The 15,560-nt window shown below is 51.7% G+C and overlaps 3 protein-coding genes across 3 annotated transcripts; 1 reads left to right on the forward strand and 2 right to left on the reverse strand.

The window, feature by feature from the left end:
* Positions 1-8,494: 8,494 nt before the first annotated feature.
* Positions 8,495-9,400, forward strand: CTRU02_208839 (C2H2 transcription factor; the record flags this gene model as incomplete). Its single annotated transcript, XM_036724743.1, has 1 exon — positions 8,495-9,400. One exon carries the CDS (start codon positions 8,495-8,497, stop codon positions 9,398-9,400), a length of 906 nt encoding a protein of 301 aa, XP_036583375.1.
* A 1,597-nt stretch (positions 9,401-10,997) lies between these two features.
* On the reverse strand, positions 10,998-12,312 carry CTRU02_208840 (acetate kinase; the record flags this gene model as incomplete). The annotated part of the gene is made up of 2 exons (XM_036724742.1): positions 10,998-11,481; positions 11,549-12,312. The coding sequence occupies 2 exons, from the start codon at positions 12,310-12,312 to the stop codon at positions 10,998-11,000; spliced, it is 1,248 nt and encodes a 415-aa protein (XP_036583374.1).
* A 1,063-nt stretch (positions 12,313-13,375) lies between these two features.
* On the reverse strand, positions 13,376-14,883 carry CTRU02_208841 (acetate kinase; the record flags this gene model as incomplete). Its single annotated transcript, XM_070205153.1, has 4 exons — positions 13,376-13,574; positions 13,638-14,352; positions 14,414-14,538; positions 14,672-14,883. The coding sequence occupies 4 exons, from the start codon at positions 14,881-14,883 to the stop codon at positions 13,376-13,378; spliced, it is 1,251 nt and encodes a 416-aa protein (XP_070061228.1).
* Between the last annotated feature and the right edge of the window lie 677 nt (positions 14,884-15,560).

Below are 15,560 nucleotides of genomic sequence, written 5' to 3' on the forward strand. Positions count from 1 at the left end.
GGCATTGCACTACTGGCTGGACACTCGGAATCGTGGCCGAGCAGACTTTGGGGAAGCGGACAAAAGACGTACCACTTTGCGGGCCCCCCCGGAGGTGAATTTTACAGCCGGGGAAGACGTAGGGATGCGAAACTAATGACGTGAGGATGATGGTACATATTGCCAATCGTAAATCGGCATACTAGCCAGTTTTGCCCAGGGGACATGGTAAGGTGCCTCCTTTCTAACAAGCCACAGTTAACACTATGGTACAGTTCAGCTTCACGAGCGTACGGGCCAACGCTGGCCAATGTTTACCGTTTTGCGACGCCCCGCCCTACAACACTGATACATGCTCGCCAGCAGTTAGAATATGTGCCCCAAATGGGACAGATACGCGAACGAACCATCACAAGATAATGGGAGGGCAACTGTAATGCGAAGTGAAGGGGACGGTAGTAGAAGGGAAAAGGCATCCGTCTAAATGGAGCCAGACCGGTCAGGTTTGAGCTAGGAGATCCCAACAGTAAGATCAAGATCATTCAAGAGGTTGGAGCGATATGGCCTGGCAAAACGGATTGGAGTTTTGAGAGCAATTGGTTTTGGCCCATTCACAAGTCAGTATCAGTGTGCGAAGTGCCAACATTTTGCAGCTCGCTATTAGTCAGTCGCCAACGTGGTATGCTTCAAGCCAGACACTGTACGGCACGGGGCAGAGCTGAACCTTCTGACACTGTTTGCCAATAACGAAGCTCCATTTTGAGGTGGGGGAAGGTACCACTTCACAGTTTGCGAGTGGAGAAGACTGAGTTGCGGACGCGTCCAGACCTTGCCAAGGGGTACCAATGTATAATGTATCCATCCGGTGCGGCATAGTTTTAAAACTCAGTGCAAGCAGGCACTTTGAGTGCCAGGCATCCAAGCGGGAGCCCATCACCCTTGTAGTTTCCGGCATAAGTGGAGTCGGTTGTCAGAATTACGGGAGCGGGAGACACTTCGTCTTCGGGAGACCAAAGTGTGTTGGAAATGACGCGACGTCAGCGGGCGCAAAGGAGCAAGGCCAGAACACCAGACATGGGGCCTACCAGAGGCCCTGCCGGACCCGAGCGATAGGAATGAAATGGAAAGGGAGACGAGGATGGGGACAAGGACAATCGGGAATTGCGCAAGCGAATTAAGGCAGTGGCTGCGACGGCGGCAAGGGTGGACAGATTCCTTGATTGAAGGGCTCGGCAACTTGAATGTTGTCAACTAGCAAGGCTGCGACCGGAACAGCCACTCCGGACTGATGTGTTCCTGTCAATCGTGATCGGTGATCTGTTGTGATCAGCCGGGCTATTTTGCGCAAGGTGCGACGTTGTCTTCAGGGTCTGAGGATGGTGCAGAGGTGGGTTGGGCCCCGTTGACAACGAGGAACCTTGATCCCCTAGGGGTCGCAATCGTCGATTTGATGGAGGGAACCAGAGAGAATGAGGGAGGGGGTAGATGCGTGCACCGAAGGGTGAAGAATGGGAAAGTCAAGATGGGGTGTGTGTGTGTGTGTGTGTGTGTGCGGGACGCCGAGCTGGGCGAGCATTAGCTACTGTACTGCACCTGGGTGCGGATACGCAAGCTGGGGAAAGACAGGAGGCGGGAATACTGCCCAAGGTTTCCTGGGGGGATGGCGGCGACTTCTTCGATAGTGTATGGTGGTGGTGAGCTGATGAAGAATACCAGAGCAAGGTACGTACATCAAAGGGTACGGATGGCGGGAAAGGGACCACATCGCCTGCTAGCTGTTCATCCATGTGTTCAATGGCTCTAATGTCCAGGGAAGGGGGTGAAGGCGGGAATCGCATGAGGCCAAGGGTTGAGAGGGCAACAGTGACGACAGAAGGGGAGGGGGCAGACGACCCCAGTATCCGTATTTGGGTGAATGTAATGGAATTCCCGGCCAGGGATGGAGATTTGGTCTGAGGAATAGAATGCCCTGGCACCCCATGACTGATGAGAAACAGCATCGGTGTGTGTTCCGTGTCTGATTTGATTGAACGGTTCTGGCTAACTGGGCAGCTAGGACCCTGGAGATCGGTTGAAATCATCGATGCGCCATAGAAATCGGCGATGAGGGACTACTAACCACCACATGGTTGTGGGTTATGGGTCTTCTCCGCCATCACGAAAGGGGGTGTGGATCCAGCTACTGGGGTAGAGATACCGTTTCCTAAACCAGTGTCCGTTAGAACATTTCAGACAGGAAGTGAAGTGTAAAAGATGGCACAGATGGTACTGGAATCAGTGAGTGGGTCGGACACTGGCGTACTGGAGTCGGCGGCAACAATCTGCCAGGGGGGTGAAGGGGTGCGAGCGCAGTAAGGCGAGAGACAGCAAACGAAGGGTCGGAAGCATGGGGGGTGACAATGGCATTTGGAGACCAGTGCCAGCAAGCGGGGCCGCACCATTCCATTTTGAGAGAGTGCGCTCATGGCATGGTTTCGATGCACCGCCAATTGCGAGATCTCCAAGGTCGACTGGTGAGGGCAACCAGCTGCAGGACCCTTCGACTCTGTGACGCGCTTTGCTTATGTCGTCGCAAAACAAAAAGAAGAAAAAAAAAAAACTTGCTTCGCCAGCCCGCTGAATCGTTCCTCGGAACTTGCTAGCGTATCCCTAATCAGGCGCTTTCCAACCCGGCCCTACTCCAAAGTATTGATGAGGATATGGAAGAGCCGATTTATCTCCAGCTACAAATGGAAGCCCAGAGATGACTCGGATACGACGTTTCTCGTTGGGGTAGCTTCACTGAGTAAGCTTTGGAGCATCTTCTCCGCATTTTGTCTTCAAGTGCCCTTTGCGCAACAGGTACAGTCAGGCACCTGTCGTACCCAAGACATCCTTCCTCAATCCTCAAGGCCGACAACGTATCCGGTCCGTGCACCGCCTGCCTCACTTTCACCATTTTCATGCTAGGGTTTACGTCCTGTTAGGCTAGCGTGCCTGCGAGAAGGGTACTCTGCACCGGGTACGTACTGGATAGACGGCGCACTCAGACTAGCTGCCAGACGTTAGTCATGCTGGCAGCCTTCCATGGTCCACGTCCCATCTGTTCGTCCACTTGTGCCATTGGTTCGCGGTCTTTAGGGGTGCCCCCTATACTTGTTAGGGTGTCAGACCCGGCGAGGAACGAAAGCAAGCTTGCCTCCTTCTCATAGTATTGTATAGCCCAGAACCGACGCAGTCAGCAAACCTATATGGTAGGGAACACATACTACATACTGCTTGTTGGCTTCCTGGTATCAAGGAACGCAGTAGCTGCTCTCAATGTTCGGTGCGATTACATCGCACCGCGCGGAGGACATTGACGGACACAGTCTGTGATATTCGGAGAAAACTCCGTAAAAAGGCAATGACGAGATTGTGGCGAACCTCCACATGTCAGTCATTATATACAAATATATATTATTTAAGTATAAATCAATTCTCTTTCTGCAATCAGTGCAATGGACCAGTCCGAATCGGGATGATGGAAACGCCTCGGCAAATTGTTCATTATAAATATTTGCCCATCGCCTTCTCGACTGACCTGCTTTGACCACGGCCAGTTGTCTAGTTACGAATGTGGTTAAATTCGAAGCAAGAGCCTCAGCTAACGTGACCGCAATATAGAACCATCGAAGTCAATCATTGTAGAGATGATACCCTTTGCACTCAGACTGGCAAAACACGAGCGCTTTGCTGCACCTCTTCTCCCATGATGCGCCTGGAGCCCGTCAAGTTTGAATCGGGGAGCTATAGGATTTGGCCTAAACCCGACTCGACCATCGAGTGAAGGGGAGGGCTACGTCGGAAGCGACTAGCAACAACATCTGCACTGCTACACCGCTGTTGAGCTTGTGCATATGTGAGAAATACAGATAGAGGCGAGAGGGTAACCGACTGGCTAACTGGCTAATTACAGCGTTCATAAACAAACTTCAAACATGGACGACTCGTTGATGCATTTGTGAAGAATACCATGTTACGGGACTTGGATTTGACACAGTATAGCGAAATGTGAGCAATGTGTCTGTACGAGTGGCCAAACAGATCAAGATAAGTTTCAACGAGCTGATGAATGTAATTCGCATTTTCCTCCATAGACTCAAAAGAAAGAGGAACCGCACTCCTCGTTTCTCCTCGTCGATTATTCCGCGCGTCCGTGAGAGCACCTGCATCACGTTTACTTAAGGGGGGCTGAAAAGGTTTATACTATTTGGTGTGCGCAAGGCCGACTGATCGACAACGAAAACAATCTCAAAACAGGCTGTCCATTTGAGGCTGGTTATGCATCCGTACATAGCCATGGCCGCAGCTGGCTCCAGCACGGACGACCCTTTGAGATTGATGCACGTAGTTTAACCTTCATCAAGTGACTACCCTGCCTTTGCCATGACCAGACGGGCGGTAATCGTTACATAGTACTGCCAAAATAGTAGGGCGCCCCAAGGACAACCTTCTACCTAACCACGCACGGTAAGCGAGACACGTGCCGGCCATCTCGATGCACATTTTCGACTCCAATCACAGCATAGTGGATGGGGCGGTCATGATCCATTTTGTTCCTGATGCGGAGAACCTGCCTATTGGACACGCAAGGTGCCTTGATCCCTCCGTCCCCTGTTTTTTTTTTTTTTTCCTGTTCCCTACTTCCAGCCAGCCTTGCAGCACGCTACACAAGCCACAGACAAAGATCTCGATCACGGTCGATTCTTTCTCTTCTCGGCTTGTCAAGTGAGTAACAAAGCCTGTTGAATGACCCTTCAACGCCACAAGATGTTACATTCTCCACCTCATCGGGAGTCTTTCCGGCTAGTCCCTGCCAGTTCCCTGCCTCGCTGGCCTTGCTAATCCCTCAACCCTTCCCTTTTTTTTTTTTTTTTTTTCGTTCCCCTTGTTGAACATTTATTCCATTCCCAAGGCCTGTTGCTTGCAGTGCCTCCCCAGACATCGCATGATGCCCTTGCTGGACCCTGGCACGCTTTTCACATTTTCATTCTTTCTCCGGCCATTGCAGACTAGATGAGAATTTTCTTAGACTTCAAGCACGTGCGACGAATTCTTAATGCTTAAAATTCTTAATGCTTTGCCCGTCACTTCCAGTTGGGAGGCGCTGTAAATTCTCTGAATTAGATTCAAAAGTGGGTAGAGAAAAACTGCCCTCTGATGACGGCAGCATGACCCAAAGGAACAGTATTAGTTACGACAACCTTATCCCCACATCACACTGCACGTTCTCCGACTTCTATTCTGCGCTGCTGAGTTTAGCAAACTTGGTGCGGCAGCGGTCAGGAAACACATCTGGAGAAAGTTACAAGTCATGCTACGTGCTTATCCCTTATCACTATCGACTCCGTTGATTGAATAACATAGTGCAATGCCTTGAGATTATGCTTGGACTCGACAAACATAACTGCTTACCGCTACTTGGACAAGAACTTTAATACGGTAAGACCTGAACAAACAATGTTAACCTTTTGAGATGTCGCAATGAACTGGAGTTGCGGAAGGCTCGGCAAGATGAATACTTCCATGCGCAGGGCCAGCGATAGCAGGTCATTCGGCCAATAGGTTGAAACAACACTAACAGCCTGAGGACAGCTTAAACAAGAGGGAAAGTCGCAGTATCCGGAGCGGACGCCGTTTAGTGAATTGCAACTGTAACTGCGCTTGGGAAAGTAGCTTAGTGACAAGGGACGCGCGGTGGTGGAAGGTTGCCCATCAGCCTGACCTATTTATGACGACATTTGTAGGAGGAAATTTTCCCATCCAGACGAGGGTATTGTGGCGCCCTGCAGGGCGTGCGTAGGGACGCAGACTGAACCGGGGAGGGGTGTGCGTGAAGGCAAAGGTCCTTCGATCCTCTTTCTCCATGCCTGCCTGGTCGGGTCAGGTACCAGACTCGAGTGCGGGCAACGTAGGGGGTTTGTCAGGTACCCTCCTCCCTTCCCTTTACCCCAGCCAAATATTTTACCAGGTTGTTTGCTCTTCTTCACCTCGTCCAGAAACCGTCGCATCCCATGACTGGCGATGTTATCTCCCCCTTCTCTAGCCCTTACAGCAACTCCGCGCAAGCACACATTCAAGCTAATATAGCCTTGTGTAGCCGCCTTGAGAGGGTAGTGGATGCTCCATTTACCTTAAGCCTGGGTAAAGGCGCGTTTTCCACCATAACACAATGCCCCATTTGTGGTGGGTGACCTCTCATTTGAGAGGTATCTTTAGTTTAACAACTAGGCTATACCCTGCCTTGCCCAAGACAGCTTGGTCGGGACTCTGATATCGTCGCAGGCCCAATCTGCCACTGACGTCACGGTCGCGGGCCACTCTGGTTCGTGCAGGGTCTTTTGTGTTCAGACGCTACGGCCGAGTCAGGTGGACGGGCGCCTGGGTACCTTCTCTTTTTTTTTTTTCTCCCCCCCCTTCCCCGATCGCGATCTATCTATGTCCTTCCCGATGCCTGTAAGCTGTACCTCTCTCCCTATATACTACTAGGCCGGAGACAGGTAGCATGCGGGCCGACCGAGAACAGATGACACCCAATAGAAGTAAATACGCTGGGGCACTTTCAGGTCTCCGCTGTTGATGCGACAAGCATGCCGTCGAGGGAGGTATGTTCGTGGAAGATCTCTTGGAGCTGTCGAGACTGTACCAAACAGCCGGAAAACGTTGAGAGACCCTGGAAATAGTGTTAAGTGAGGGTTAAATTCAGGGACCTAAAGAGTAGGGTGCTGTGTGTGGCATGATAATGTGTGGCTGACTTGCGCAGAAGTACGTGTAAAAAAACTGACGACCTGGCCTGCATTGGCTCGATGCTGGCTCGCTGACACGGGAGCTTGTTTAACCATTAACTCACCATGGAGTGGGTTACAGAGTACTACGTAAAGCGGATAAAACAACTCGTAACAAAGACGGCTCGGTCGACGACAGTGGGAGGCGTAAGGGCTTCCCCAGCCGCTTGCTGCCCGTGGCTGACCTTCCTCTCGGAGCTTCAGCTCCTGAGCTTAAGCTTGACTGCACTATGCACACGGAAGAAGACGGTATAGGGTTTACCACCGCTTCAGATAGGTGGGGGGAATGGCCAAAAGAAGGAAGTGACTGCCCGCAATCAAGTAATCAAACGAGCAAGAAAGCAAGAAAGTAGCCAGATGGGATCGCATTGGCACATCGAAATCGATGTGAGGTCGGGCCAGAACTGAATGGAACATCCAGGCACACAGCACCGAGATGGGGGGCCCCGCCCCGGGAACTGTATTAGTGCTATCAGTATGTATGTACATAGTAATGATGAGGTCGTAGTTGATACGTACCTCCTCCACCTTTGCTCCCAAGTTGGACCTGGAACATAGGACGATAGAATGCTCAACTCGTAACTGGTAACCTAAATGTTTGGTTTGATGGGGCTACTGGCCGTGAAAATTCTTTCTGGTTATGAGGAGGCCACAATGCCCATATTCGACTTCTCTATATTCATGCGGCCCTCTCTTGAATGCAATAGTTCCGCTGTATGTTAACGTCGGGTGTCAATGTTAGCCGCCAGGAAAGGACTAACAAATAAATGAATAAATCAAAACTTGAAAGAAAAGAAGAGGAAATTTTATCAGAGGTCCCAAGTCGAGGCCCCGACCCACCTCCCCTCCCCGGGGTACGTAGCCGCTCGCCGCGAGTACTCGGGGAGCTACCCTGGGAGCCAGCAATTGGAACTGGGTGTGCTTTTAACAGAGGGCCCGCTGTGTCGTGAGAGTGAAGTGAGAGTGAGGTGTGAATGGGGATGAGGGGAGGGGTCAGCGGGGCGAGGGGCGAGGGGGCGTTGCGCAGAGGGGGTCGCCTTGGCCGGACCCCCTTTCCAGAGGTTCCAATGTTCCTTGACCCCTGTCCTTCCATGGTTGTCCCAGTCGCTTTTTAGTGTCTTACCTTGGACAGCTCAGGTCGGGTACTTTAGCCCACGTACCCTTTTTGCGGCATCCCGGTGAGCGCTGAAGGTGCGCAATTCTGCTTTCCCATGCCCCATGCCCAATTCCCCCCTCCTCAAAACAGCTCCCACGCCCTTATCCACCCTTTCCATTCACCACGGCTTGCATCCATCCAGTCCATCCGCCTATCCATGCCGACCGGCCCTCGTACGCTCTGTTAGAACCTCGCTTCGGCCCACCCCTCCCCCAAAACCCGCTGACCTCCCGAGCTTTCTCTCTCCAAGAAGCGGATGGTATAATACTCTACCTGCGCCTCATCACTCTACACACAGTTTACCCCGTCACTCTGTTCTCTCAACACCGTCTAACCCTCAATCACCAACAACAACAACAACACCACAGCCACTGCTCATCCTATTCCCCTGACATTTATTTGTCGACACATTGAGACCATTTAGCAACTCAGAGTTAGCACGTCGATATTGCCTGATATATCTCTCCATCTTGTCGCACCTTCCTAAGCCATAGAGGTTAGGAAGGCTCTCACACAATAGCCGGTTCTTACACTCGATCGATTACCGGCCAAGATGCATGCTCGAGACGCTACCGGCCGCCAGGTCTCCCTGTTAAACGACGAACCCGTCGTTCAACCCATGCCACAACGCCTGAGCTACCGCACTGCAAACCAAGTCATATCGCAACCTTTCCATCCCGCATCACGTAGCAACTCTTCCTCACCTCATACACCCGAACTCCTTCGATCAGACTCGTACGATTCCAACGCCAGCAGCGACCCCTTGTCACCTCTCACGCCCACCTCATATGACTCTGTTCGAGCCACCGGCTTCCCTTCTGGTCAGCACATGTTTGATGAATACGACCAAATTCCCTCTAAACGTCCGGCTTACGCCAACAACAGCCGCGCCAATTCTTATGAGGAAGACAGCTCGGCAACATCGCCTATGCCCGAACGCCCCGGAAAGCGATATCCTTGCCGCTACCGCGACAGCCATGGATGTGAGAAGACTTTCACCACCTCGGGCCATGCCTCCAGGCATTCCAAAATCCACACGGCCGAGAAAGCAGTCCAATGTACTTTCCACGGTTGTCAGAAGAAGTTCACCAGAGCGGATAACATGAAGCAGCATCTTGAGACGCACTACAAAGATAAATCCCGGTCCTCAGCATCAGCAAAGGCAGCTGCACGATCTTCGCTTGGCGCGCTCTCAACATCCGGCCGCCGCTCGTCCTCCGCATCATCTCGTACTGCCATCAGCAGCCGTGCTCCGAGGGATCAGCCCATGTGGGATGCGGAAACGTATGGCGGTTACCCGCCTGGTCAGGCACCCCTCCCTTCTCCTGTCACTGCTAAGGGCACATGGGACTTGCGCGGCTTAAATCTTCCGCTCCTTAGCCGCCCAAGTGCTGTAAGGACTCCTAGCAGCGGCTTGGACGCCCTGGCTATGGCAGTAGCTTGTCAAGAAGGTGCTTAGGCTGCATACATCTCAGCCAGCTGGGCACATGTTCTCTTTATCACCTTCAAGACTTAATGACCAGTTCACTGTGTCACCGGCCGGAAACCATTCAGATTAATGAGTCGGATGCTACCTGCTTGATACCCTACAATTTTTCGACTTTGTCTATGCTGTTTTTTGCATGATTGACGAAGTAATGAACAGGTGCTAGGGGAGAGGGCGTTTGAGTACTAGTGGCGGTATACACACCTCATATACCTTTACCTTTTGCCGGCACTGTCATCCTTCTTTCTTCATATATTTCAATATTGGGTCATGGGATAGAGGTCGCAAAGCATACGAATGGCGCACCTGCACATACACGCAGTGGGAACAAGGCAACAAAAATGACGGCGCTTACTTGGGAGGGAGTTTTCTTTTTTCTTTTTTCTTTTTTAATTCTCTTTACGGACAACCGAATCTTGGGGGGCACTATTCTCAGTTGGCGTTTTCTGTGGCTTCGTACACATACCCGGATCCTCGATTCATGAGCAGTCGAGGGCAGACGCATCATGCGGTTCTTTATTTTTTTGGAGGATGGACCACACTCATATTGGATGGGATACACCTGCACAAAGGCAACTTTGCAGTTTTGCCCTGGAAAAAGGCGAGAGGACGTTTGGGATTTTAAAAGCTGTTCAAGACAGCTTCGAATCCTCTTTTCACAACCTTGTGTGGAAAGTTGTATGCTATGGGACAGAAGGCGCGGCCTTCTTAGCGAAAGGGGTGATACCTTATACGATTTTATCGTTGTACTCCTCACCGAGATGGTACGTACACAGGTTAGGCCTGTTGAAGTGGATCTCAAACATGAATAAAAAAATCTTCCAGATTTACGATTTTTCATTGATCAGTGATGATGTATGGTCGTCTCGAACATTGTTGTGCGCTCTCCCCCAATTTACCTCTAATATCTGCAGCTTCAAAGTGGGCTCGACCCTTCCTGCAGTCCAGTTAGTTTTTCTCTTTAAAGGGTGTTCGTTGGCTCAGAGAACCCCTCCGGCGGCTTCAAAGTCAGGTATGTAAGCTCGGGATAACAACATCCGCATCGAGATGCTGGCCGACTCTTTCGGGCCGAGATCACATTGATTTGGCCGGGTCAACATCTTGTTCGATGTCTTGCATTAGAAATTGATATTGATCGCCATGCTCTGGAATGCATGGGTTCGATGTCGCTCAGGAACGGCTGGAAACCACAGCTACTAATTGGAATGCTCTTGTTCGTCTGCTACAGGCTGGTCGTCCCTATCGGTTCTTATGGTGCAAACGGTTTGATTGACGGAACGAGAGAGGCTGGCGATGATCGATGGTCAATGGAGGGGCGGGAGGTGAAGAAGCGTGGGAAGTATGTTGAATGTTTTAAAATCAGCCCATCATCATGTTTTCGTCTATATTCTTTAGTCTAACCAACAAACCAGCCTCCCCTGGCCTTCGTGAATGTCTCAGTCCAGCTTGCCGTGTGCCCGGCCCTCCTACGTCAATGGCTTCCGTGTTATCTGGAACGATGCCTCTTTAACTTTGCACCCAAGTCGACAGCTGGCTCTCTGCTTGCCTCTGATAACGCCACGGCTTGCCGTCACGACCAGAGTTCGTCCTTCTCAGTGCATTGTCTTGCCATTTCAAACTGTTCATCCGTTCGGCACACCAACGTCCGGGACTTACACTCTTGCTTGCTGACCTCCTGTACAGTGGACTCAATTTTCTCGCTGTTACGCTCGTCATCAATGGTGAACCCTAGACAGGCGCACTGTTCAACTACTCGCTTTCGCAGCTTGCCACTTTTCTCGCCAATACCGCCAGCGAAAACAAGAGCATCAACCTGGCCACTTAGAGCAACGAAATAGGTACCGATGAAGCCGCATATCCTGTCAACGAAAATATCAAAAGCGAGTTTGTGTGTTGGCTCGTCCGAGGCAGCTATGACGCCAAAATTAGTAGTCCCTGTCAAAGACTTCCATCCACTTTGCTTGTTGAGTATTTCCTCGGCCTCCGTGAGATGCAGTTCTGATGTCGAGTTTGGGGACAGCTTCCCAACATCACTAGCATAGTGGAATACAAGGCTACACAGCCATTTGTGGTCAGTCAAGTTATCCTTGAATAAGATGGCACCTCGACGGAAGCCCTTACCTAGGGTCTACACTCCCGCTCCTTGTGGCCCCTGGTAACCCAGCCACAGGGGTTAGCCCCATGCTGGTGTCCCAGCTCTGGCCATTTCGAATTGCGCACGCGCTTGCACCACTTCCCAGGTGAAGGGCGATAATATTCAGCTCCTTTGGGTCTTTCTTGAGGTACCCGGAGACGGACCGGGTTATGAAAGAGTAACTGATGCCGTGAAAACCATACTTCCTTAGGTGATTCTTCTTGGCAATTTGTTGGTTGATGGGATAGGTCCGCACATGCTCGGGAATGGTTGAGTGAAACTGTGTGTCGAAACATGCAACATTGACAGCATCCGGTAACTGCTCAACGCATGACTTGACGATTTTGAGAGCAGGGCCGTTATGCAGCGGGGCAAGGTCACTGAGCTCCTCCAAGTGATGGTATGTGTCTTGGGTGATGATCTGAGAACAGGGGTAATCACCACCATGGACAATGCGATGGCATGTCAGAGCAACATCGTCTTTTTGTTTGATCTGTGGTAGTTCCGGATCATCAATCAGTGTCTTGAGAAGGACTCTGAAGGCGTCGTCTTGGGTCGCCACATTGTCTTCAAGATCTTCAGACTTCTTCACCTCAACACCACCGCGCGTATATGAGACTTGGGCCGGTGGGGCTGTCAGGCCACTGACGACTGTCTCTGCGATCTGATGGGGTGATTGCTTGGGCTCGGCAGAATAGACCGAAATCTTCACAGAGCTGGACCCTGCGTTGATGGCAAGGATAACCTTCATTACGGAATAAATAGGTTGTGATGTGGCTTCTCGTGCGGAAGGGGTTGTATGTGTCTGTCTGTGTGTGTGTGTGTGTGTGTGTGTGTGTGTGTGTGTGTGTGTGCCTGTCTCGCAGTGTAATGACTTGTTCCGAGGTGGAAATTGGCCTTAGGAGCATTCGAGGCTTCTGCCAATTCGACTTTATACCTGAAGACAGCAGTGTCGTCTATTCCGATCCAAGCCTGGGAACCAGGTAGTTGAATGTCGGGCCGACGCGTTGGCGTTTATGTCAAGGAAGCTGAAATTATCTGAGGTGATTTTATGACGAGTGCGAATAGTGGATGGTAGGCGGTGGGATGGTTTTGAGGCAAGAGTGGGTGGTGCACTTGACGCAACCCGCTGAGTCGACCGAGTGCTGACAGTCTGCCATTGAGGTGATACTGAAGCATGGTGACGTTAATACAATGCCACTTTAGGCCGCAGACCGCAAGACCCACTCATCGCTGTCATTAGCAGGTAAGGTATGTTGACAGCGTCGGAACCCCGCGCCGTACCTTGCCCCGCCTCCCTGCACTGGTGGGTTACAAGGTACCCTGTCAAACCTGTCAAACCTGCCCACGTTCTGACCTTGCCTAGACCTGGCGCAACGGATTCAACCATGTCCGCATAGACTGACATACCACTTTTTCTTTTTCTCTTGTTCCTATCTTTTCTTTCTTTTGGACAAGTGCGCTCAATACTCCGGGTCATGGCGATATCCTATAAATGGTGGTTGCATGGAACCACTACCCACTGTCACACCCCTCCTCACGGTTATGATTCGGACAGCCCACTTGCGATTGACTGTTCTAACCGCTTTCTCCGTGGGCACCAAGCGGCTAGACTCACCTGTCGCCAGATCCCGGATACTGTTTGCTCGGCCTCTGCACTATCTCCCACGCATCATGAAAACCCGAAGGCCACATCAGGTGTATCATGCAGCGGGTATCATTGGCGAGAGGAAGAATCGGTTGACAAATGTGGTTCCCGTCCGCTTTGATACTTAACTCGTATCCTGCATTATCATCGTAACCAAAACTGCTGTTTACGGCGTGGAATCTGACTCGTATGAATCCGGAGGTTCGAGAACTGGCTGCAGGGCCCTGGAGTTGTCCGGTGATGGAAGCTCCAACATCTCGCCAGGAAGAATATGTGGGGATGGTAGTTCAACGTGATGCGGTGGAAATGGGATGCCGTGGAATTCGCTGTCAGAACTGTGTGCGACAACCCAGCTTTCGAGGAATCTGCGATAATCTTTTTCAGGCTCGTCAGCATCCCGAACACAATGATGCCAGAGCAGGCATTACTTGACTACCAAGTGGCCTCTGCCATGTGGAATGTAGAGGTCCGCCATACCTTCACGCTTACTGAACTGAATACCTAGGTAGCGAATATCAAGAGTGCCCGATGATAAAATTGCCTCAGAGTTGGATCCGCCACCTTGTGAACCGGAACGAACTCTGGGGCGCATGCGGTGTGAAAACGTAAACCGCGAACGCGACGAGCTACTATCCGGTGCACTGCTGCGCCTACTACCACGAACTGTGAGACGCACTTGGCGGTGCCGGTCGTCACGATTCCGCAGCTCGCCTTCAAAGTTGTGTATCTCGTATTCCCGATGTTGGCGACCGCCGGCGCGGTTGGCAAATACGGTCAACGAGTGGTAAGTAGAGTAACGATCTCTCCAAAGCTTTAGCCTTTGGACTAGGCCCATGCCCCTCACATTGCCAAAACCGTCCGTCCGTCCATGCAAATCGGACCAAACCACGTCAACGTCAAAATAGTCGATTAGGTCCTTTCGTCGGATGTCCCCCTGGAAGCGCAAAGAACTCTCGACAGTCGTAAATTCGTACTTAACCTCCATCAGATGATCGTGAATCACACTGCCCTCTCCCGTGGTATACCTCACACGATGTGGCTCGCGAAAGCTGACGTAAAGCTCGAGCTCGCAGGGGTCCGTATATGGCCGGTGGCGGGCGTGGAGCGTATGTGGAAATACGTCGGCGGGAACATCGGACGGCACTAACAAGTGGTCAGACTCAAGATGTGTGGGCATGGACGACAGGGAGGGGATATGAGCTACGGAAATGTTCTAGGAGTTCGCTCTGGTAGCTGCACTGCCAAAGAACGCGGCGCTGCTCGGAGCCGACAACTTCCCATGGACCAAGGTAGACGGTACGCTCGTTGGGGGTGTTTTCAAACAGGGTTCTAGGAGTCCGTGCCGCGTCAGAGAGAGGGACATGCGGGTTTGGATAGTGTAAATACGGGCCTATTGGGAGGGACCAGTAGAGAGGCGAAATGGGCAAGTGGCAGAAGGAGAAGGACGGGGGCAATATCGTACATAGTTGCTTGATATCCCGGAGGACCGAGATCTAGAGGGCGGAGAGAGGCATGAGGCGCTGACGCTTCAGAGGTAAGAGCTGATATGGTTGAGGCACCCGAAGTCGGTGTCCACGTCGAGTCAAGCGGACTTGCGTAGGGTTGGCTGTAGGAGGGCGGACGGCCAAGAGAAGAAGAAGTAAAAGAAGAGCCGGAGGAGGACGAGGCGGCCATGCTTGGAAAGCCTTCACCTGTAGACTCTCTGGCTCTGGTCAACAAATCAAGACAGTCGGCGATAACTCGAGAGCGCGATCATGACATTGTGTTGACCAATTAGGTATGCGATCGGTAGGTGTCTTGGTCAAGGACGTCGTCGTAGTCGGAGGGCAGGAATACAGGGACGGATGCATTCAAACGGTGTGGCGTCGCGGGCCGCAAAGGCGAGGCGTGTTATTGAGACTGGGGGCTCCCGATAGATTGCTGGGAGGTTGACGTTGTTTTTGCGGTAGCAAGTTCTAGACATGTATATTTCGACGACGGTCCAGGACGTTTCTGGGAAAGGCGCGGACAGAAGAGGCACAAGATGATGGGCCAAAGGGTGTAGTACACTATACAAAGGAGCAAATGTAGGTCGTCTTGCTCACATCAAGTCGCAGGGCAAAGTTTCGCAAGTTCGTGGCTTCGTTGGCGCCTGCGGCGAGTGACAGATAGTCTCAGTTGGCCAGGACGCTTGAAGTTCGAGAGCGTGCCGTGACCTCGAAACAAACGAGACCGAAAGGCCGAAAGAGGTGCACTGCAAGGCTGGGCGGCGAAGTGGGAGTGTTTTTTTGGTTTCTATTAATTTTTTTGGCATCGACGCGGAGTCGGATCTCAAGCGAGGGACGTGGAGGGGGGATGGACCAGACCAGCGG

The sequence above is a fragment of the Colletotrichum truncatum genome (genome assembly GCF_014235925.2).
Source record: "Colletotrichum truncatum strain CMES1059 chromosome Unknown Contig_0005, whole genome shotgun sequence".
Classification (NCBI taxonomy): Eukaryota; Fungi; Ascomycota; class Sordariomycetes; order Glomerellales; family Glomerellaceae; genus Colletotrichum; species Colletotrichum truncatum.